The following is a 24,148-nucleotide window of genomic DNA, read 5'->3' as shown; positions in this document are numbered from 1 at the left end:
GTAAAGGTTTATAGGGCGATAAAATCGGAAAGGTTAGTCCTGAGAAGATTATGGCTCGATCTCTAGGAACTATATCTGGGTAACGAAGCATTAAGGTACATTCGGTTTTATATGTCAGAACATGGTGACAGGTTCCCTTTAAGATTTGGTTGCGTCTCTGGAGGACCATGAACCAGAAATGAATGCATGCAAGCTGGCAGCTGACGTAGGAGCCTGATGTGATGTACACACATTTTTTGTGCATGCAATGGTAAATTTGTCGTGGTGTGGCTGCTACACTTGCCCCAGCTGTTTATCTGAAATATGTTGAGTGCAATGTAAATTGGCAAAAATTGCAATTTTTTATTTAATTTTTTTTTTATGCAAAGGGTGCTTTTTTTTTGTTTTTTTGTTTTTTTGTTTTGTTTTTGTGCTACACTTGTGGCACAGAGGATTATTGAATTTGAGTAGAAGTGAACAGCTAAAGACATGAAAGACCTTGACGGACATTTATAAAGCTATTTATGCCACTATTATGGTGTAAAAAAAAAGTCGCAAATTATGGAGCATGCTGTATTTGTGCAATAATTTGTTTTTGGCTTCTCACAGCTTTTTGGAGGTAGCAAGAAAAGGGGAGGGGAAGACTGTTCACGTTGTCTGAAGCTACCTTGTAGATTGTCACATTTGATGGAAACATGCAGCACTATTTTTCTTGTCAAACCAACAGGTACCTTTGGGCACCACCGGTATCTGTCACATGATTGACATGGCAGAGCACGTGTCGCAGGTAATGGAGAGGGGAAAACACCAGATAAAACACAGAAGAAAATAGCTTTGAGGCCTAGACTCCGGTCTCAGGGAGAGGGATGGTGACCTCTTAGGAATCCCTAGACCTCTCCCTAACTCCTGCCAATATGAGTATACCCTGAAGGTGGAAATACTCATACACTGGAACCTTAGCCCTGGAAAGCCCTAGTAGTGGTGGCAGGGAATGAGACTACTGGTTCCTTCCCAGATGAAGGAACCAGTGTCTCCCTGAGGCCTAGAAAACAACAAACACAAGAGAACAAAAAAAAATACTAAACAAAATGCACCAGGATTTTGTGTATAGAGCTGAGGACATGGGTTGCTAGATGGCCGCTAGCACATCTGCAATACTCAGTCCTCATAGCTCTGTGTGCTTTTAGTGTGTAAAAAAACTAACGATTTGATACATATGCAAATTAACCTGATGTGTCCTGTCCCTGAGATGAGTCCAGCGTGAAAGAGCCAGGCACTGTCCCGCATCCTCAGAATCTCCTCCTTGCTCCCCGACATCAGAAAGCTAGAGCGCTGTAATCTTGCTATGCGCCAGCTAGCGCATGTGCAGTGTCCTCATAGTGTTCCTTACCTGTGCTGGCATCAGCCTGAGGGAAGGAACTGCGCATGCGCTAGCTCGCGCATCGCAAGATTATGGCGCCCAGGGACAGGACATATATCATGTTAATTTGTATATGTATCAAATCGTTTTTTTTTTTTTTACATAATAAAAGCACACAGAGCTATGGGAACTGGGTATTGCGGATGTGCTGGTGGACATCTAGCAACCCATGTCCTCAGCTCTATACACAAAATCCTGGTGACAGGTTCCCTTTAAAGAAGAATGGAGGAGCCGGAGGTCCAAAGGAACAACACACCAGCTCACCCAACTCCAGCAGGAAATATCAACTGCATGGTAAGCAGTATGAGTCAGAACTAAATAGAGCCTCAGCAATGACCACAAGCTGCATCTGACAAGAGGTGTGGTCATTACCAAACAACACTGCAAGGAAAAAACAGAGAGGCTGTCAGGTACCCTCAGGTGCTGCCAGTCTCTCAGATCTTCTCACCTCTGTCATGGACCGTGACAGAACTGAGCCACAATGTGTACCTGGCCTAATCTATGTGGCTAAGTATCATTCATTGTATCATGTCTTTTTGTGTCCTTAGGAAGAAGTCCCTGCATACTTGGCTACCTCACCAATTCCCACAGAGGCTCATTTTTTTAAGAATGTCCACATCCATGTGCCAAACTCTGGAGAAGAACTGAAGGCTTCTGCATCATCTCATGCGTTTGAGGCTGAGAACATTACAACTGGATCTGTGAAAAAGAAAAAAAGGAAGAGAAGGCGAATAAAACATGATAAAAAGGAAGATGTTCCTGCTCCTTCAGGAGCTGAGGAAATCTTTGAGATTGAAATAAGCTCCGATGAAGAAAGTCCAGCTCAGAGGTAACTCTACAGAGATGTTATTAGCGCTATAATGTATTGATCTTGGCAAATGTAGTATATATTGAGAACCCCTTATCAATTTAATGGGCGGCTGCTTTAAGGTGTTTTTGGAGCTGATTTTAAGGAACCAATATCTGCACCAAAAAACTGTGTGAACTGGTCCTTACAAGCGCGGCTTCCTTGGAAACATGCTAATTGGTTCTCCTCTAACCCATGGGGCTTCTTCAGCATCGAGCATAGCCTCTCGCAGCTGGAGAACTTTATTTGATGAGCGAATCAAGTCGTACAAATAGATTCACTTGGGTCACTTTTTTTTTTTTTTTTTTTTTTAACTGTTACTGTAAATTCTAAATAATTTGGTCAAATATATAAATTGATTTCAGCACTGTAACGTCTGGCAGTTCACCTGTTTATCCACAGGAGGGCACTCTCTCCACAATAGACAACTCCAGCATATCTCCTTTCTACTTTCATCTGATCCCATTCTTTGTCTACGTTCATTTACCATTTCTGACTTTATTCTTTATTTTACCTTAGCACATTCCCAGAGGCTGCACAGTGCCACGCTTCTAGTAGTGGCTGTGCTTGGTACCGCAGCTTTGTTTAGTACACTTGATGATCACCTGTCCATCCAGTTTGATACTTAGTCACTGACCTAGTGGACGTCCCTACAGTTGTTTTACCCCTTTTCCACCAATTCGTGGTTCTAGTGAAAATTACCTGCAGTGCATTGTGCTGATGCTGGAACACTTGTCTTTCTTTTCCAGGGCATCCTCAAGCTCTGCATTAAAGGAGGAGGAGTACAGAGAGTCTTTCATCTGCCATTCTTCAGATCATTACGCACTATCAGATGGAGACTGGTCTCCACAGGACAGGTATCTACCTAATACTTGTCACCAGAGATTGCTAGTGCTGAATACTTGGTTCTGATGACCAAAAAATGTAATAATGAAGTGAAAGAGGATATGTCTCCCCTCCTGACATGTCTGTTTTGGTAACTACTTGCATTCCCCATGTAATAGCAATTCTGGAGCATCTTTTAATATAACTGTTTTTCTGTCCCTCAGTTATTCCTTCTAGACACTTATTAATTTGCAGCTGGTTATTAATAGTTGAGGGTGTGTCCCCGCACAATCTCAAACTGCCGTCACTGATTGTCGGTGTTTAGGGACACCCCCATCATTGCTAACACCCATTTGGAAATTCATTAATAAACTTCTTGTAGGAATAATTGAGGTATAGAATAACAGTTTGCATGAAATAAGTTCCAGAATTGTTATTGCATAGGGAAAACATTGTTTAATAAGAAACACGTCAGGAGTGGGGACAGGTCCTCCTTAAAGGGGTTGTCACTTCAGCAAGTGGCATTTATCATGTAGAGAAAGTTAATACAAGCCACTTACTAATGTGTTGTGATTGGCCATATTGCCTCCTTTACTGGCTTGATTCAGTTTTCCATCACATTATACACTGCTAGTTTCCATGGTTACGACCACCCTGCAGTCCATTAGCAGTGGTCGTGCTGGCACACTATAGGAAAAAGTGCCGGCCTCTTTGGTGGAGGCCCTCTAGGCTGGTGCTTTTTCCCATAGTGTGCCACCACGGCCACCGTTGATGGATTGCAGGGTGGTCGTAACCATGAAAGCTAGCAGTGTTTAATGTGATGTAAAAATGATTCCAGCCAGCAAAGGAGGCAATATGGACAATCACAGTACAGTAGTAAGTGGCTTGTAATAACTTTATCTACATGATAAATGCCGTTTGCTGAAGTGACACAACCCCTTTAAGAGTCCTTTGTATAATTTAATTGGAAAACTAGTGAATCTAAGAATTTAGAGACTGGTAACAAAACTCATATAGATCATGAATTGGTGTTGAGGATTGGTTCTTGATTTCTATAATTCTCTTTCCGCTCAGTGGCTATTGCCAGTCTGCAGGTCCAAAGAGCGATTCAGAGCTGGAAGTCAAACCTACGGACTCCCTGCTCAGAGGGGAGCCCCAGATGGAGTGGACATGGGGTGGGTTCCCAGAGTCGGCCAAGGTGCGTAGTCTCTTCTTACTCCATTCGCTGCATTCTTTGAGGGCATGTCCACACAGTGTGGTTATTCTGCCACAATTTACACCACCAGCAAAGTGGATGATATTTTAACAACCTCATCAGCATGCTGCACAATATCTGCAGGGGGAATTGACATGCTGAGGCTTTCCACCTTTGTGACTTATAAGGTGGAATCTGCGGCATGTCACAGGCAAATCCTCATGTTACTGATGGGGATTCTGCCGCTGCATTTTACATCCCGTGTGGACATGCACTGAAGGGTTTTCTTAGTCACCGCTGTAAAAAGATAGTAAATTGTTAAACTTCCTGATTATTTATTCTGTTGACATGGATAAAGGTTTCCCAGATTTGTTTGACATTTGTGAAGAAATCCATACTTGCCTCTTCCCCACCTCTCCATTCTGGCTGCATGGCTCTTCCGCTGTTTTCACTGGTCTTCCAGTCCCCATCTGTCAACTTCCAAATAGACTGAGTTACATGTGCTGCTGCAGCCAATGACTGGCTTCAGAAGTGGTCAACTAAGGGCTTGGTCAGATCAGCGCTATTACTTTCTGTTCTTCTGCTCCGTTATAGGTTGGAATAAATGGAAGTATCAGATTCAGCACATAACTGACACAAACAGAACTTAGCAGATCCCATTAACTATGAGGTCTCTTCAGTTTCCATTCTGGAGAATGTTTGTTTTTTTTAGCTGAGAAAAAAGTCCTGCATACAGGATTTTTCTCTTCAATATCATTGACAGTTTCTGTGACGGAGCATCCAACGCACATGTGAACATACTCAAAGTGGTGTGTGACCTACCAGTGACATGCTGCTTGGGGACACGTCACCAACTGAGGCCAGTCATTGGCTGCAGCAGTGCATGTGAACCTGTCCATGTGAAAGTTGACAGACAGGGACTGGATGTCCAGGGAGCCACTGATCGGAGGGGAGCAGGTAGGTATGGATTTCTTCACAAGTACTTCTGGTTGCAGCAAATAAAATAAATAAATAAAAACAAACCTGGACAAACGCCTTCAAGGATACCCCGAAACATTTCTTGGCCCCACTAGTATTGTTCGGTTATAGTATTTCCAGGACGTAGCTTATGCTTTGACCATTTCATTCCCTTTCACTTTCTGACCATTATTGTCAAATGACGTAGGGCTCATTCAGACGACTACATTCGTTTTTGTGGTCCGCTAATTGCAGATTTGCAAACCACGGATACCAACCGCGTGCATTCCGCATTTCGTGGAACAACCAGCCCTATGATAGAAGATTACAATTACTTACCGGTAATTGGTTATTCCTCTAGCTTCCACAGCGGCACGGATTCATAGGAGGATAACCCACCTCCCCTAGGGACAGGACTAGTGAATGAAGAGTCTCTGTCTTCCTGAAAGTTTCTGTTGGCTTAAGGTAACATAACGCACATCTGCGATCGTCCAGATTATGAAAACGCCTGTCTTCCGGACAACCTGCTGGAGAATCGAATGATGGCACTGAAACGTTTTGCATACAGTGAAATTTTGAGACAACCGCCTCCAAAATACCTTTTTTTTTTTTCTTTCAAAATTCCCGCTCTGGTTCCAAGCTGCCAGACATAGTTGTGCCGACATCTGGTGTAAAATGACCCTGATGAAGGTCTGGAAGTGGCGGCAGGATCCAATAATCCCCTGCTGACATGTTCAATAGTAAGGGAATTTTGGGTATTAGGGCAAACGGGGGAAATGCTTACAGGATCTCATTCGTCCAAGGATGGGGGAGTGCATCCACAAATAAAGGGCAATCTTTGTAGGATAGGGAACAAAATGTATCCGTTTGTTCTGCCGGGTCGCAAACACTTCTAGGTGTGATATCGACCACTTTGTTATCTGAAGAAAAACCTGGCGATTTAAACTCCATTCTCCTTCTTTTAAGGTATCTCTGCTTAGAAAATCTGCGATCCTGTTGTCTTTTCCCGTTATATGGACTGCCGTAATAGAGTGTATATTCCTTTCTGCCCATTGAAAGATTTTTCTTGATACTTTTGCTAAGGATGCACTTTTTGTACCTCCTTGTTTGTTCAGGTAGGTGACCGTAGTAATGTTGTCTGATAGGATTTTTATATCTCTTTCTTTTACTTCCAAATGAAGAGCTTTGAGGACTTCTCACACTGCTGATAACTCACTTAGATTTGAGGAGGATAGGCTTAGATTTTGACACCACGTCCCCTGTTCTGCAGACAGGTCTGAATGAGCCCCCCAACCGAATCTGCTGGCGTCTGTTATTGTTATAGGGTCTATTTTTCGCCATGATACTCTGTCGCATAGGTTTCTTTTGTCTAGCCACCATCTTAAGCAGTTATTTACCTGCTGATTGACTCACTTCCTTTTCTAATGAGAATATGCTTTTGTCCCAGTTTTTAAATATGACTGCTTGTAGGACCCGAGAGTGTGCTTGTGCCCATCTTACTGCAGGGATTGAAGATGACATAAGGCCCAGCACCTTCATCACTACCCGAATAGCCACTCTTCTCCTGCCCTGAAAATTCCTGGTTGATTTTTTTGATAGTTTTTCTACTGGTAGGAAAGTGTTCATAAGATGTGAGCCCAACAACATGCCAAGAAAAACCTTCCTCTTTTCGGGATTTTTCTAGATTTACAATCCAGCCTAGGTCTTTCAGATCCTGCTGTACTATGTTCAATTGATTCTCCAATTTTTCTTTTGATTCTGCAGCAATGAGGAAATCGTCCAGATAAGGGATAAATGAGTATCCCTTTCTGATGTAGACTTGCTACTACCTCTGACATTATCTTTGAGAAGACTCTAGGGCCTGACATTAGGCCAAAGGGAAGGATCAGGAATTGAAAATGGAACACCTTTTTCCCCCCACTGAACCGCAAAACTTAGATATTTGTGATGACCGCTGCATATAGGGATATGATAATATGCATCGGTCAGATCCAAGGCTTGCCATATAAACGTTTTTCCTGAGAAGATTTATTGTAGATTTTGTTTCCATTTTGAAACACTTGGACCTGACTATTTAGACCTTTTTTAATTTATAATTGCTCTGAGAGAGCCATTTGGTTTTCTTACTAGGAAAATTAGGGAATAAAAGCCTCTCTTGTTCTCCAAGTAGAACAGAAACAATGGCTATTGTACTGACTGATCTTTCTTTAGCTACTTGATAATACAAAAAAACATCTTGAGGAGGGGAGGAAAATTAAATTTTTAGACCTGACGATATTACATCTGATACCCAGGGGGATCTGGAGATTTTTTCCCAGAATGGATACCTCTACCTCCATCTTCCTTAAACCCCCCCCCCCCCTCCCCCCCCCCCTTTTTTTTTTTTTTTTTTTTTTTTTTTTTTTCTGGTCCTGCCTGCCCTTTGTGGAAGAGCTGAAATTTCGTCTTTGATGAATATTTTTGGGTTCTGACGGAAAACCTTTTTTCCTGTTTGTGGCTTTTTCAAGGATATCATTGAGTATGGACCCGAATACTCTGTCTCCCTCACAGGGGATACGGCATAATTTCTTTTTAGAGGCTGAATCCCCTGACCATGACCTCAGCCACACCGTTCTTCTAGTGGCACTAGAGAGGGCTGTAGATCTGGCTGCCAGTTTTACAGTATCTACAGAGGCATCTGCCAGAAAATTTGCTGCCTGCTTAAACATGGGTAAGGAAGCAAGAATTTCTTCTCTTGGGGTTCCTGCCACTAAATGCTCCTCCATTTGGTTAATCCAAATGGCCATGGACCTGTCAGTATAAGTGGCCACTACACTTGGTCTTAAAATGGCCATAGACGCTTCCAAAGATCATTTTAAAAGAGCTTCACTTTTTTTATCCATGGGGTCTTTTAGAAGACCTACATCCTCAAAAAGGAGAGCAGATTTTTTTTGTTTTTTTGCTACCGGAGCATCAACTTTAGGACTTTTATCCCAAAGGGTAGTATCCTCTTCGAAAAACGGATACTTCCTTTTAAAAATCCTGAAGACCTCAGGCTTTTTCTCGGAGTCAGTCCATTCTTTATTAATAAAGTCTGATAATATTAGAATGCAGGGGGAAAACCCTTTTTCCCCTGAGTCTTCCAGATTTAAGGTTGCCCTTATGGTTTTTAAAAGAGAATCTGTCTCTTCAATGGCGCAAAGGGGACGACCGGACTCGTCTTCAGAGAAATCAGTCAGATCCGAAAAAGTAACTCCCCTTTATCAAAATCTTCCTCCTGCAGATCTATTTAAGAAGGGGCAGATATTGCTGCCATAGGAGGTGGAAGGATTTGGAGATGTGGATGCCAATTTACAGTCCACAGCGCTGCTCACTTCCTCTTTGATAATGTTTTTGATATTATGCAGAAGGGAAGGAGATTCTTTTGACACAATTTTTTCCAAACCTTTTACACAGAGGGATTTATGAACGGAATGCGGTCCCTTTTTGCAAATTGAACATTTTTTGGTACGCTGAGACGTTTCAGACGATTTTTGCACATCCCTGACCTGGGGGAATATATAAAAAATATATTTTCAGAAGAAAGCAGCCTTTAGCCATGAAAGAAATATGTATATTCCCTCACCCAACTTGTAAAACAGAAATTTCCCAGCCATCTCCAAGTGAAACACAAACTGAAAAATTCATATTTAACCGACCCCCTCCCCCAAGGGAAGGAGAGAGCTTACTGGGCTGAGGGCTTTGGTCAGGTCTGCAGACCTCCGGATGCTGTCTGAGTCACCTGGAGTAGACCTCTTCCAAGTGCTTCTTTCTCTCCGGAAAGACGCTGGGAAATTTCTTCTTCTTCTCTCGTTGCCTAAGGTTAGTATGCCAGCTATAGTGGCTCCTGAGATCTCGAGCCCACCGATGTCTCGTCTGTGATCACATGATCCGCCCGTCCTATCGAGATGACGCGCACTGACGCTGCCACCACCAGAGGACTTATGCCAGAAAAGCAGGAAGGGATGCACCGCTAGCCCCGCGGCCCTGTTCTCTGCCCAGCACACTAAGAAGTGCTCCTTGGAAACTTCAGCTGGGCGTCCAAGAAAACTCCTGCTGGTGTGTGCCCTTTACAGGAGGATATCCACACATCCCAGAGGGATAGGAAACAACTGGAGCAGGTAAGGGGAGGGGGATATTTAAAGAACTCCACATTGTTTCCTGTCCCTAGGGACGGTGGGGTATCCTATGAATCGGTGCCACTGTGGAGGCGTTTGGAAAATGCCTATTCTTGTGTGCAATTGCGGACAAGAATAGGACATGTACTATCTTTTTTTTGTGGGGCCAAGGAATGGATGCGGACACAAACTTACGGTCATCTAAATGAGCCCTTATCTTCACCAGCACTTTGGGCACATGGAGAAGTAAAAGGGTAAAGAGACAGTATCTTGCTACTTTCCACTAGAGCATGTTTGGCCATAATTCTTTTGGTTAGTTTTCACATTATAGCTTGGCTAGAGTTACACAAACGTAAATATAGGCTTAAAGAACTAATGGCAAACTGCTTATCTTTCTAGGTCAGCAAAAAGGAAAGGACAGACCACCTACGGATGGCCACAATTACACCATCTGAAAACACGCACTTTAGGGTGATTAGTTCTGAGGCGCTGTCTGGGGAAATCGTGGGAGAAGCATTTATAGAGGACTCCATTTGCACTGTGCTTAGACCAGAACCACGACCTCATTCCATCAGTGTTCAAGTTGAACCCAACCAGCCGCCATTATCTGAAACCCCTCCAAGCTCCCCAAATGTGGAGGAGCCTCTTTCCTTGGAGGCTGCTGATACAGTTTCTGATGTGAAGCCTTCACTAAAAACACACTCTCCAAGCAAGAAGAAAGGTACGTGTGCCTCAAATGCCCGAGAGTCGTAGGATCCTTCCATAATACTGCTAAAGTTTTTCAAAGTGTGACTAAAATTTACACTGGTGGTCCCCATTCCTAATATTTCATATACCAGTAGAAAGAGTCCCTCATCTATTCATACATCAAGTTCATTGAGCACTGTATAATTCTTCAGAACCTCAGGAAATTGAGCTATCGATGAGCGGACCCATCAGTAACATCTGATTTTAAGGGAATGTTTGGTTAAAAAAAAAATCTGTTCTAGTTGGTTACCTTGTACAAGAAAGGCATAGTCTCTTAATTGACCAATTATTTAAATGAAGTTTTATGTTAAACACTTTTTGGTGAGTTTTTAATTTGTCTATGTCATGATCTGTATTAAAAAAAAAAATAATAAATTGTGTATAATCATGCAGTTTTCACAGTGGCCACTAGGTTTAAATAAGTTTAGACTTCCTGTCTTTTGAGAGCAGCTATGTGAGCCATAGACACAATGAAAAGGGGGGAACTTATATTGGGAAGCTTTCTAGGCATGCTGTGTGACTTGTGCCAAGGGAGTAGATGAGCTATGATATTCCCTATTGTGAATAGTGTATCCTGTGCTGTCTATATAGAGGTGTTACTTGTCATTGTAGTTCTGCTTGTGGTAATAATGGCTAATGAAAACTTACCTGTACAGTACAGGAAATCATTACCTGTTAGACTTAGTGGCCAATGCAAAAATTGTGCTATAGACATTTAAAAAATATATATTGATAGTGACAGGGGACAATTAAAAATAAAATAAAAAATTCACCAAAAATAAGAAAAATGTGTAACATAAAAAGTGATTTCAACAATAGGTAATTTTCTGATGACAGATTGTCTTTAAAGGGTTTTCTGAGACTGACTTTGATGGCCTGTTCTTATGAAAGCCATCAATGTCAGATTGGTGGGGGTTTAGCTCCAGACTTCCCCCACCACTTTGCTAGCACAGCCCCATACATTTTGTAGTGGCTGTGACTGGTACTACTGCTAAATCCCATTCAAATAAAAGGCACTGAGTTGAAATAACAGCCACAAGCACTACAAAGTGTGTACAGCACTATGACTGTTAGGGTAAATGCACACCTTCAGGATTTACGTGCGGACAATCCGCACTGAAATCCGCAGCTGTTCGCAGGGAAATCTGTGTGGACTATCTGTAGCAATTGGTGTGGATTTACATGCAGATTTGTTGGGAATTTTCCGCATGCAGACTTTCCTCTCCTCATAGAAGTGAATAGAGAGAATCCGGTCAGGAAAAATAAAATAAATTGACATGCTGCAGATTTATTAAATCCGTACCATAGGTAAAAATCCACCCAAAACGCTAGTGTGAAAGTAGCCTTATTTGTTGGCCAGCAAACATTGGAGCTGACGAATATGTCGCCCTACCTCCCCATAAACATGTATGCTTGTCTTGGCCAAACATGCATGTCTGTTCAGTATGGGAGAAGGTGACATAATCAGTTTATCCAACAAATGGCAATTTATTTTAGTGCTCTGATACTGAATTTAAGATTCTGGACTGTTCCTTAGAGCTTGTTTAAATGGCTAAAAACACATTAGGGCATTGATTGGTGCTAACGCTAAAATATAAGTTCTAAACTGGATGTAGATGTGGCATTTATGATGCTGCAAAGAGGACCTGTCACCACGAAATGCAATGCAGTCTCCAGGCAGCAAGTTAGAGCAGGAGGAGCTGATCTGTAGGTTTGTGGGGAAAGATTCAGTGATACTTCAGTGAAATGTGTACATTTATATCTCTGCACCTTCTGATTTTATTGTTCACAGGGGAGGAGTTATCAGTGCCTGACAGCTATCTCTGTATACACACTTACACAGAGAATACTAGTAATCACTGATAACACCTCCACTGTGTACAGCTATCAGTGACTGACAGCTATATATGTATACATACTGGCACAGAGAATGCTATCAATCATAGATAACACCTCCCCTGTGTACAGATATCAGTGACTGACAGCTATCTCCTATCTCTGTATACACACTTACACAGAGAATACTATCAGTCACTGATAACAACTCCCCCATGTACATCTATCAGTGACTGACAGCTATCTGTATATATACTGGCACAAAGAATGCTGTCAATCATTGATAACACCTCCTCCGTGTATAACTGAAGTCAGAAAAAGCTGAGATTTAAATGTTATCAAGCTTTACTGAATCTTTTCCCCAAAAAACTATATAACAATCTGCTCAGCTCCTCCTGCTCTATACGATGCTGCGTGTGGATTGCACTGCATCTTGTGGTGACAGAGCCTCTTTAAAGCAGCCAGCCTGAATCCTAAGGGTCAGTTCACATGCAACAGATGTGATGCAGAAATGTCTGCATCTGTCCCATTCATCCGAATGGGGTTTGTAGAAATCCATGCACATATTGGGGAAATAACCCCATTCAGATGAATGGATTTTCTCCTGCGGAAAAATATGCAACAAGTTTGCTGCCTGTGAACCTACTCTTAACATCTTCAATACGTTTTAAGTCATCCAAGTAAGATTCCTTCTAAGCAAATGTTCTGGTGAATCGAGCACGTTAGCATTAATTTATTCAAGAGGTTCCTCTAGGTCTGTTTGATATTAACCTTGTGATATTGGGTAATACTTTGAGCATCTTTCAGCCAGCATGTGCGCTATATTTATGGGGATGACTTGTTCTTGGTAGATTGCCAGTGATTGGGACTTTTTTCCATTTCATAATGTCTTATACTGCTGAATGACGAGCTTTTGATACTTTATACTGACTTGTAAGTTCTGCTTGTCCTGAGGGCATCTGTATGATGTTGCTTCATGAACGAATAGGTTGTGGTAATGCTAAAATTGTATGAGTTACAGTGAGATTCCAGGGAGATTTCAAAGGGTATGTCCGCCTAATTCTTCAAAGCATTTAAAATGCAAAATGAAACGGCGCTGAATATAATCCTGAAAAATATCCTATTTTGTGTCTGCAGCCCCTATGCTGACATTTCAAAGCAGCCAAAACGTCCCAAGAAGAATAAATCAGTCACTGATGCATACAAACAGGATCCTCTCCATCCTCTATATCAGTGTTTCCCAACCAGTGTGCCTCCAGCTGTTGCAAAACTGCTCCATAGAAAACGCATGGCCTGCTTAGCTAATCCAGTTCCTTTTATATAAGTTAAATCCACAAATAGAAGTGATCCATCTTGTGACATCAGTGCCAAATCACATCGACACACGAAGTACAGAAGTGTAAAAAGTTGTATTCAGTAACCTAAAATCTTGTGAATATACTAAGTCCATGAAGCTGATGGAATACAGAGGTAGACTGAAACGAGACTACATGCAACTGCTGCGTCTCGGGGACATCCCCTTCCTCAAAGGAAGGTGTCCCCAACTGCAAGACGTATCAACTTTCCCTTCCTCCTATGATCAGTGTCCCTCACGGGTCCCACAGCTACTAGTGCTGGCAAAAGCATGCAACCCATTAAGAGAAATGCAAAACTTTCCGATTTATTGTTACACTTCATTACATTCTGGTCCAATACAGATGAAGTGGGTATTATGCATAACTGCTGGTGTACTGGAGCCAGGTCACAAAGTTGTCTTCTTGACTGGGTGTTAAAATTGGAATTTCTCTTGCCTAAAATGAAGAATCCCATTAGTGGAAAGTAGGACCTACCTTCCACTAAATTTGAATCCTGTTGGACCAATCCAGCTCTGTCGTTGGGACGGCAGGATTAGCTAAAAGCATTCCTATAAAAAAAAAGTACTTTCCAGAGGAGAAATGTCCATTAACCACCATTTACCGTGTTTATTCACTCATGGAAAAAAGGTCAGAGTTTGGATAGTGGGAAACATGGTTCTGATTAGTTCTGTTCAATCCGCACAGGTGTACGGAAGAGAAGCCAGCATCAAGGACCGGGGGACATTTATCTGGATGATTTAAATGTTTTAGAACCTCAAGTGGCTGCACTTTATTTCCCCAAAAGGTATGTGTCCACTAACATTTAGTCAAAGGGATTGTTTCATCTGGGACTTTGATGGCATATCGCTAGGATAAGCAATCAAAAACAAATAGGTCCCACCGCTGAGACTCTAATCTATCTCTAAAACAGGCCCCCGAAAGTGAAAGGGAGCGCACCATGCATGTGTGGAGTGCCTTTGAGATATATATATATATAGTGCTGGCTTGGCTATTATTGAAGTGAATGGAGCAGTGGCCTCACTTATACCGCATGCTCTTCATTCGGTTCTATGGGACTTAAGAAAATAGACTAGCGCACTGGCTTGGCTTTTTTCGGAACTCCCATACAAAATGAATTTCGAGCACTTACCGCATGCGTGGTGCACTGTCATTCACTTTCAGGGACCTGTATTAGAGATAGGTGTGGGTCTCGGGGGCTAGACTTGCACCCACATATTTGACTTTAATGGCATATCCTAGCGATATGCCACCAATTTCTCAGGTGAGACAACCCCTTAAAGGACAAATACACCGGCCATGATCTGGCCGAAAATCATCATGACGTGTTTTTATTTACATAAAAAAACACTTTTTTTTCCTAAGTTGTCACAGCAGAACTGCTCACTATCCATCTATTTATCTATCGTCTGCCGACAAATACTGGCCCAATGTCTTCCCACTCAGTGTGTGCACTGGGAGGTTTCCCACCACATGCGCCAAATGTGCAGTAAAAATGCAGCATTACCAATATAAAAGTGAGTGTAAAAGAAAAGTATGGAATCAGAACCCAGCTCTCCTTCATAGACACCTTTTCAAAACTAAAGGGGTTATCCAAGACTATTAAATGCTCCCCATATGCCCAGGATTCTCACACTGAATCTACTTACCTGGCTCCCTGCTCTGCTCCTGGTCCCCACACCGCTGCTGCTGTTCTCCCCGTGCACAGATGAAGACATCCAGCGTCGGAAAGGGGGGTGGGGGGCTGCGGTTGGGAGCAACCAATGGCAGACGGGGACGAGCCTCCTTAGCATTGCGGGTGATGCTAGGGAGGCTCGTCCCCGCCTGCCATTGGCTGCTCCCCCCCGACACCGGATGTTTTCATCGGGGCACGGGGAGAAGCGGCGGCGCGGGATGCCAGGTAAGTATTTTCATTGTGAGGGGCCTGGGCATGTGGGGGGGCATTTAATAGTCTTGGTAACACGTGCTTCACTTGCCAGTGGTGGTGTTCACGCTGCAGATTTGTTGCCATTTTTGGCAACAAAACTGAATTTGATCCAAAAACAAGGAGATGTGCGAGTCCTTGTTGTATTTTGTATAATGCAGCTTATTAGGGAACGTGACATCTTGCTCCCCTCCAAGCAGCATGCAGTTCCACCTTCTTACTTTTTGGCAATGGCTGCATGCTGTGAGAGGTATGGAGGAGCAGAAGCTGGGAGCCTTCTAAATGGCACAGAAAGTTGTGCACAGTGCCATGTAGTGTGCTGGCAGCAGACACTGCACCCTAGAAGAGCTTGCCTATTTGGCTAGCCTGAAAATAAAGTAATACATAAAAGAAGCCATGCAGACGTCTGACAGAGCCAAGGCATGCCAGGTCGATGCACACTTGGTTTCTACATAGCTTACAGCTGCGTGTAGTAGGCTTGTGATATGCAGTTTTTTTTATTTTTCTGTTCTTGTAATCAAGGTAGTATTAATGATTCGCCAGGTTTAGGTTGCCCTATCTGAGTAGTGACAGAGACCCTGATTCCCTAAGTCACTTACTTTTTATTTCTGGCAGTACTTTTCATAAAAAAAAAATAATGGCATTTATCCTATCACATCCTAGAGCGCAGAAAAGTTCTGTTCTGCTCTCTTTGGATTCATAGGTCACTGACCAGAATTTGACAAGGACCCAAGTCTACAGTAATTTACCATGAATCAGGATGTGTCCTGTGTTTGCTTTTCCAAGCATCACCTAAGCTTTAAATATATGCAGTATAGTAAAGCAGAATGTATAGTCACAGTCTTCGGCTCATTTGCGTTAATTAGAACTTTGTGTTCCAGTGACTCGGACCCTAGTTCCAGGCCGTGGATGGAGTCGGAAACCCTATCAGGATCTCAGTCTCCACAGTCTGTCGGTAGTGCTGCCGCAGATAGTGGTACTGAGTGCCTCTCTGATTCCCCCATGGACTTGCCAGATGTCACACTGTCTCTTTGTGGTGGTCTGAGTGACAATGGAGAGATCTCTAAAGGTGAGCCTCATGCTGAATGGACCCCCACTAGAGGGCGCTTGTTTCTAACTGTAAACATGAGACAGGAGTACCCGAAAAACCCACTTTTCTGCATGCAGCGTTCATTATTAAACAGCACGGAACCTCAAAGGGACCAAGTGACATAGATGAATTTGTCTTCTGAACCCACGTGCAGCTGCTGGGCTAGCATGAAGTGTACTGTGATAGTTATAGAATTTGATTTCCAGCTGTAATATCAGGGGTTTGACTACAACCCTGCTGCATATGACAGTGCAGCTGATAAAGTCACAAGTTGCCGAGCTGTTTCCTCTTATAATTTCTGCACTCTGTCATTCCTTTAAAATGAGATAACGTAACGAGGATGTCTGTTCAGTCTTGTTAAGAAAGAAAACAGCAGATGTCTTTGTCTAGCTTTATAGCAAGTTTTATATTTAAAAAATTCTTAGATAGTATTGTTTTTATTTAATACAGAGAAGTTCAAGGAGCATATTATTACCTATCAGCAGTTTGCAGAGAACCCAGGAATCATTGACAATCCTAATCTTGTTGTGAGGATCTATAACAGGTAATATAATAACTCGGTGTTAGTAATTGACTTCTTATAATGTGATGCCGTTACTTAAGACCTAGAACTTTGGCAGGCCGATGATTGAATAGTTTTTAAAAGTGCCAACCATGTTGAGTCATTAATATTCTCATAATGGTTGTCATACAGCAGGCTATTCCAAAGGCTTTACTTAGTAGGGATGGGTTCACATATTTGTCTAGTGGTGCAAATGTATGGATCTTCTCGATATAATTATACATGTACAGCTGGTATAAGTTATACTTCTTGATTAGTGAACACAGCGTTAAAAGAATCTAAATGCAGCATCCTTGGTGGGATGAGATTAAACCTAAGACATTGATGTTGATGTCCTCTATCAGTAGACATGCATAATTCTTATGTGCAGGTGGTATCTAGATAGTGGTGTTTTTATTATATGTCATGATAAAGGATCTGATCTTATATTAATGAATGTTTCAAATGTGAACTTACTACTTTGTTTTCCAGGTATTATAACTGGGTGTTGGCAGCTCCTATGATCCTGAGTCTACAAGTGTTCCAGAAAAGCTTGCCCAAGGTAATTCATATTTAGGGTAAGACCAGACTGTCCAGCTTCCACACATGGCCAAAACCCTGCCAACATATGATGACCTGTGGCTCCACAGTTTGACAGGTAAAACGGAGGTATTGCCTCCAAAATCATGCCACAATATGTAGGCGGTGTGTTGGCCATGTTCTTCTATTAACCTTAGCGCTATACACTACTCAGCCAGTGAGTAAGATTGGTTATCCTGTTACAATAGTACCTATCAAATAGTCGGATATATTAGTCAGCAAGTGAACAGTCAGATATTGAAGCTGATGCGTTGGAAGCAGGAAAAATGGAAAAAGACTTTGACAAAGGGCAAATTGTGGTGGATAAGAGCCTCTCCAAAACAGCAGGTTTTGTGGGTTGCTTCAGATATGCAGTGGTCAATACCTACTGAATGTGGTCCAAGGGCGGACAATCAGTATCTTGAATGGGAAACAATGCCCTGCGGAACCAGATGATGAATGCCACAACTCCAGGCACATTTAAGGGAGGGGAGAGGCACCCAGGTTTCACGTCAGACCATTCAAAACCGTTTACATCAGCGTGGTCTGTGTGCTAGACGACCTGCAAGGGAACCTGACCACAGGTGTCGTCTTGCATGAGCCAGGGAGCGTCTACACCACACGAGGAACCAGTGGGCCTCAGTGCTGTTCACTGATGAAAGTCGATTCATGCTGAGCAGAAATTATGGCCGCCAACGATATTGGAGACATCAAGGAGAGAGCTATGTATCAGCCACTGTTGTTGCCAGATCAGCCTTTGGTGGTGGTGTTAGTGTGGACAGGTGTGTCTAGTCAATACAGAAATGCTCTACACTTTGTGGATGGTACAGTGACAAGCCCATACTACTTGAATAAAATCATTAATCCAGTTATTGTGCCTCTGCATGAACAACACAGGCCTAATTTCATCTTCATGGACGACAATGCACCAGCTCATCGAGGTCACATCATTAGGGACTGGGGTACCTCAAATGCAGTGGCCTGCACTTTCTCCAGACCTGATTCCCATTGTAAACCTATGGGATCAGCCAAGTCACCATGTAGAGGCTTGTAACTCCGTACCCCAGAAACTCTATGACCTGAGGTCCACCATACAAGAAGAGTGAGATGCCATGTCTCAGCAGACAATAAGTCGTCTTGTGAACACAATGGGACATCGCTGACAAGCTGTAATTGATGCTCAAGGCCACATGACAAGTTATTGAGACACTGACATTTTTGTTAGGTGTGGGGATTTGCTTTGGTAGGCAGCTTAGAGGACGCAGTGTAGAGGCAATCACAAAGTCTTTAACTTAAATAGTTCAGTGTTTAATCACACAAAAGGCAAAACAAAATAACCGTTCACAGTATTGGTGTATGTTCACACGACGGAAAGTCCACAGAACACAAACGTTCACATGGTTAGCAGTTTTTCATCAGCCATCTGCTGATTTTGGGGTGATTGCCCCTCATCAGTGCAGAGCAGCTTGGCTTGACTGGGTGAGGGGCCTGTCAGGGTTAGGGGGGGGTACTATCTCTCCTTGGGGAGAGAGCGCCTTAATCAGCGTGAGGAGACTTATAGGCCATACATGCTCTGGGAGGAAAGGGATACAAATGAGCGCTTAACAAGCTCTGCCTCTAATGCCACCAGATGTAAGGCAGCTATCCTATAAGTCAATGTTCACGCTGATTAAGGCGCTCTCTCCCTAAGGAGAGATAGTACCCCCTTAACCCTGACAGGCCTCTCACCCAGTCAAGCCAGTACTCTTTGCTCTGCACTGATGAGGGGCAATCACTCTAAAACAGCGGTCTGCTGATGAGGTGCTGGCTTATTTAATATCCAAGTCATGTCTCAAGGCTTAGTTAAATAACTGAACATTGACTTAATAGGATAGCTGCCTTACTTCTGGTGGCATTAGAGGCAGAGCTTGTTAAGAGCTCATTTGCATCCCTTTCCTCCCAGAATTCCAGAGGAGCATGTATGGCCTCCCTAAGGAGAGATAGTACCCCTCTACACCTACTATCATGAACTTTTTTACATTTTCCATAAATTTTACTCGAAAGCCAAATATTCCTAACTTATATAAAACTATACCTTACTTATACTTAAAATATATATATCTGCGGTATAAGTTTTATTTTATTTGTTTTGAATTTGTTTTTTACAGAACACAATTGAATCATGGGTGAAGGAAAAGATGCCAAAACAATCAAGGAGATGGTGGTTCTGGAGAAAGAGGGATAGCATGGTTAAACAGGTAGTGATGGTCTTCTTTAATGATCACTTCTTGTCAAAGAGATGTTTTTTTTGTACCACATCCAATATGGTTTCATCATTTACCTTTTCTAGCCTAACACAACGGAAGAAAAGCTGGATGCCGAATTGAACTCCGAGCAAAGATCAGAAATAAACGAGCCATCAAAAGTCCGGTATATATCTTACTTTCATATCAATTCTGTACACATCCATATTTGCAGATTGTTTTTCCTTTTTTTTTTTATTTCCTAAGTTCAGTATTTCAAACACTCCTAGCAGAGAGTTCAGCTTCACATTTTACAACAGGCACTGCTGACTATTGACACATAAGACTGATCTACTGAGACTACCACCCAAACCTGATTTTCTTCCAGCCTGACACCACGCACTTTCTCATAACCTATAGTGAGAGGCTCCACTAAAGACTTCTATTAGCATACTTGTACGTGGGGCTTAGGGTGAAATCTGCTAAAAAATCTGTTTGGAACTCATGGATTTTGATAGACGCATTGCAGATTTTCTGCAGCAAAATACATACGGTGTGGATGTATACCTTACAGTACAGTGGATATGCCACTCTGCGCCGTTGCCTTGTCCATGTTCTGTTCAAGGAGATGAGATCGGTTGATTCTTTTTTCCTATTGATGATAACAGCATGAACTCCATCACTAATGGTATTCATAATCTGCTGTCTTCCCCATAAAAGAAAGCGTTTGCATTACAAAATACCAACACTTTTCTGCTCCGCATTTCAGGCAAAAGTTACCCAAAATGGACATTTTTCCAGTAGTCTGTGAAATGTGCTAGCACATGCTGGTTCGGAACTTCTTGTACTAATGGATTGGTTTGTGCTCATAATTTCTTTACTTGGTGTCTCTAATTGTAAATCCTGACTGCTGGCCATGACACACGGCAAACAGTCAGACGGTAGGCATTTCTCCATTTCCCTGTTTGGAGCGGTATATAAGTCTGTGATAGACGTAAGAGTTTAATTGGCTCCTGTGATGCATTGGCTCGCTTGCACTTCATGCCTGGCCAGATTCCATGCACCTGATAGAAGACGGTTGTTAAAAGAATTAAACAATGGAGAACCGCTTGCACTTGATGTTTACAGCTGCTTTTTGTTACCTCTTGGCATAGTATATTTTTTTTTTTTTGTGTTTTTTTTTTTTTTAAAACCGTATAAGGTAATTGTGCAGTTATGACCATACCTGACATAGTGTAATATGTTGAAGAAGAACCAGGGCAGGCTCAAGGTGCTATGAAGTGTAGTCTTCAGCACGGGCTAATATAAGTGATGTCAGTGCAGTCACCAAGGAATCCTGCCACTAGCTAATGCTCTGTTCACAATAGCGTCATGTCAGTTATAAATAAATATTGAAACATACTTTCTAGTTTACTAATCTCTTTTTGCTTGATGACTCTACTCCAGGGGCAGACTGAGAAACTAAAAACGGGGCCAACACAAGTAGGCGGGGTCAGCAGTACCATAGTGCAGCACATAGTACCACCCCAGCAGAACCAAACACCTGATGTTCCCAGTGTTAACGCTTGCAGCATCAGGCTGTTATAGACCCCATGGCATCAGCCCTTGTGGAATTTTTCCTGTAGGATCTATGGCCAGTCCGGCCCTGTTCTACTCTCTCGACTGATAATATCCTTTCCAGACCTTTTATTAACCACTTCATATCCGGGCCATTTACCCCCTTCCTGACAGAGCCTAATTTTGCAAATCTGACATGTGTCACTTTATGTGGTAATAACTTTGGAACGCTTTTACTTATCCAAGCCATTCTGAGATTTTCTCGTGACACATTGTACTTCATGACAGTGGTAAATTTGAGTCGATATATTTCACCTTTATTTATACAATAATCCAAATTTTCAAAATTTCTGTTTCTCTGCCTTTAAAATAGAAAGTGATATCTCATAAAATATTTATTACTTAACATTCCCCATATGTCTACTTTAATTTGGCATGATTTTGTAATTGTCATTTTATTTTTTTAGGACGTTTAGAAGCAATTCTAAAAAAATTTAAGAAAATTTCCAAAACCCACTTTTTAAGGACCAGTTCAAGACTGAAGTCACTTTGTGGGGCTTACATAGTGGAAACCCCGCATAAATGACCCCATTGTAGAAACTACATCCCTCAAGTTACTCAAAACTGATTTTACGACCTTTAACTCTTTAGGTGTTCCACAACAATTAAAGTAAAATGGTGATGACCTTTCTAAATTTCACTTTTTTGACAGATTTTCCATTTTAATTAATTTTCTTCTTTAACACATCAAGTGTTAACACCCAAACAAAACTCAATATTTATTACCCTGATTCTGCGGTTTACAGAAACACCCCACATGTGGTCTTAAACTGATGTAAGGGCACAGCATAATACAGCGCTGTACAGCCTCAGTGCAGGGCTGATCAAGGTCTATGGAAGACCCGACAGCTCCGGCAGTCACATGACCGCCGGGCCGGGACAGGAATCGCATAGCGCTTCCTGATCTGTATACACAGCGCTCTAGAAGGCAGGGACACCTGGGAACTGTCCCTGCCTTCTCTCTGGGGTGCCCTGCTGTCACTGACAGCGTCCATTCAGAGAAACATCCACACATAGGATGTTTATATCCTATGGGCGTATGTGAAGTGGTTAGGGGTGTAGCTAGTCACTGTGACAAATTTATCTTCATGTACGCCACATAAATGAAGCCCGAAATCTATGGTAACTTTGAGCTGTCGTCGATTTCTGGTTAGGGGCATGGACTGCAGGTGGATGCGCCTAATTTATGACTAGGCATGCGCCTTGTCATAAATTAGGCGCCTCCTCCGGAAGTGCAGGGGATATTAAGACAGGTGCAGAAAGCGCCAGTCTTGATAAATCTCCCCCATCTCTCTGAATCCATTTTGTACGTTTTGACACATTGAGCTAGCACAAAATCAAAGACGTGTCTAAAGAACAAACAAAGATTTGCTCCCGAACTTTGTGCTATTGAAGCAGTGGTTCTTTGAACACTTGTACTATGCTTTGGAATACATAGTATTTCAAAGCATAATAGCCTGTCATTGGTACGCTGACAGCCAGTGTATATTAGACCAGCATTAATTTATCTCTAAGAGCTTAGCATCAAAATATGATGTAAACATCAGGTCAGCGGGAAAGGAAAGCATAACCAGCCATAACAGATGTCATTGACCAAGTGTTGAGAAAAGGAAATGTGCTTTATTCTATTTTGTTTTCTAACTGGGTAATATTTAATGGCAGCCTATGCTTTTCTACTAGTCAAAAACAACAGAAAATGGCGACTAAATGGTTTACATTTTTTTTTTTTATTAATCACCTCCTGTCTGCCCATAGACTAAAAACGTCCGGAAGGTGGCTCTATATTTCTGAAGTGACGTTCCTAAACGTCCGTTCGGAAACTGCAGCTGCACGCTAATCGGGTTGCCCGCTGTCAGTGACAGCAGGGCAACCCTTAGAGAAGGCAGGGACAGTGCCCAGTTGTCCCTATCTTCTAGATCGCTGTGTATACAGAGCAGGAAGCAATATCCGGAATGTGATATCCGGAGAGTGCAGGAGCTGTGTGAGGTCTTTCAGAGACCTCGATCAGCCCTGCACTGAGGCTGTACAGCGCTGTACAGCCTCTCTGGGGGGTGCATTTCTCCTGTAACTGGGGCTACTATGTCAGCCCCAGTTACAGGAGAAATCAATAGTAAAAAAAGTTAAGTAAATGTCCCCCAGAGGTCTTGTATGACCTTTATGGGGGACGAAAAGTGTAAAACAAAGTGTTAAAAAAAAATAATATATATATAAAGGTTTCACATGTAAAAAAAAAATGTTAATGTTTAAAATAAAAAAATAGACATATTTGGTATTGCTGCATCCAAACAAACCAGAGTGATTTGTTTAAATTGCATAAAACAGGTCAGAAGAGTCCAAACTGGGAAAAAAGCATGGGGAAGATGTAGATGAGGTAAAGAACTACATAACCATAGTAATTCCAGAAAACCCCTTTTGAGGGGTTTTCTAGTATTTTTATTTAGATGTAGTATTCTTTAGGATAGGCCATCAATATCTGATTGGTGGGGGGCTGACATGCTGGTCCTACACCATCAACATCAGCTGTCTTGTAGCTACGGACCATTTTATAGTGGACTGAGCTGGTTACTGCAGATCAGTTTCTATTGTCCTGAATGGGAGCAGCTCTGCCATAACCAGATTCGCCCACTACACAATAGACGGAGACATCAGCACTGGAAGTATACATCTGGTGCTGCAGAACAGCTGACCGGCAGGGTGTCTGACCCCCACTGATCATATGTTACTGTAATCAGTAAGGATGAATGTGGTGGTCAGTTTTTCTTGTTTAGGCCTGTGCTGCCTACTGAGATGCAGGCTTTTTTGCGTTGCCTGCCTGAGCATTGTCCATACAGCGTGCATTTCATAAAACTCCTGAGTAACATCTGTAACACATCATTATACA

At 42.4% G+C, this 24,148-nt stretch overlaps 1 protein-coding gene across 3 annotated transcripts in view; it reads left to right on the top strand.

Moving 5' to 3' along the window:
• LPIN2 (lipin 2) overlaps positions 1-24,148 on the top strand; it is an 83,399-nt gene that overhangs the window by 38,654 nt on the left and 20,597 nt on the right. For 2 of the 3 annotated variants that reach the window (XM_044292810.1, XM_044292808.1), the window contains exons 4-14: positions 707-766; positions 1,948-2,228; positions 2,996-3,103; positions 4,146-4,269; positions 9,759-10,080; positions 13,982-14,081; positions 16,100-16,287; positions 16,759-16,852; positions 17,342-17,411; positions 19,576-19,665; positions 19,758-19,837. In XM_044292810.1, coding sequence (XP_044148745.1) covers positions 707-766; positions 1,948-2,228; positions 2,996-3,103; positions 4,146-4,269; positions 9,759-10,080; positions 13,982-14,081; positions 16,100-16,287; positions 16,759-16,852; positions 17,342-17,411; positions 19,576-19,665; positions 19,758-19,837 — 1,517 coding nt within the window. The remainder of the gene's footprint in view (positions 1-706; positions 767-1,947; positions 2,229-2,995; positions 3,104-4,145; positions 4,270-9,758; positions 10,081-13,981; positions 14,082-16,099; positions 16,288-16,758; positions 16,853-17,341; positions 17,412-19,575; positions 19,666-19,757; positions 19,838-24,148) is intronic. The other variant, XM_044292809.1, reaches the window with a different exon arrangement.

The sequence above is a fragment of the Bufo gargarizans genome, chromosome 5 (assembly GCF_014858855.1).
Source record: "Bufo gargarizans isolate SCDJY-AF-19 chromosome 5, ASM1485885v1, whole genome shotgun sequence".
Lineage (NCBI taxonomy): Eukaryota > Metazoa > Chordata > Amphibia > Anura > Bufonidae > Bufo > Bufo gargarizans.
This window is presented reverse-complemented; position numbering and strand designations above follow the sequence as displayed.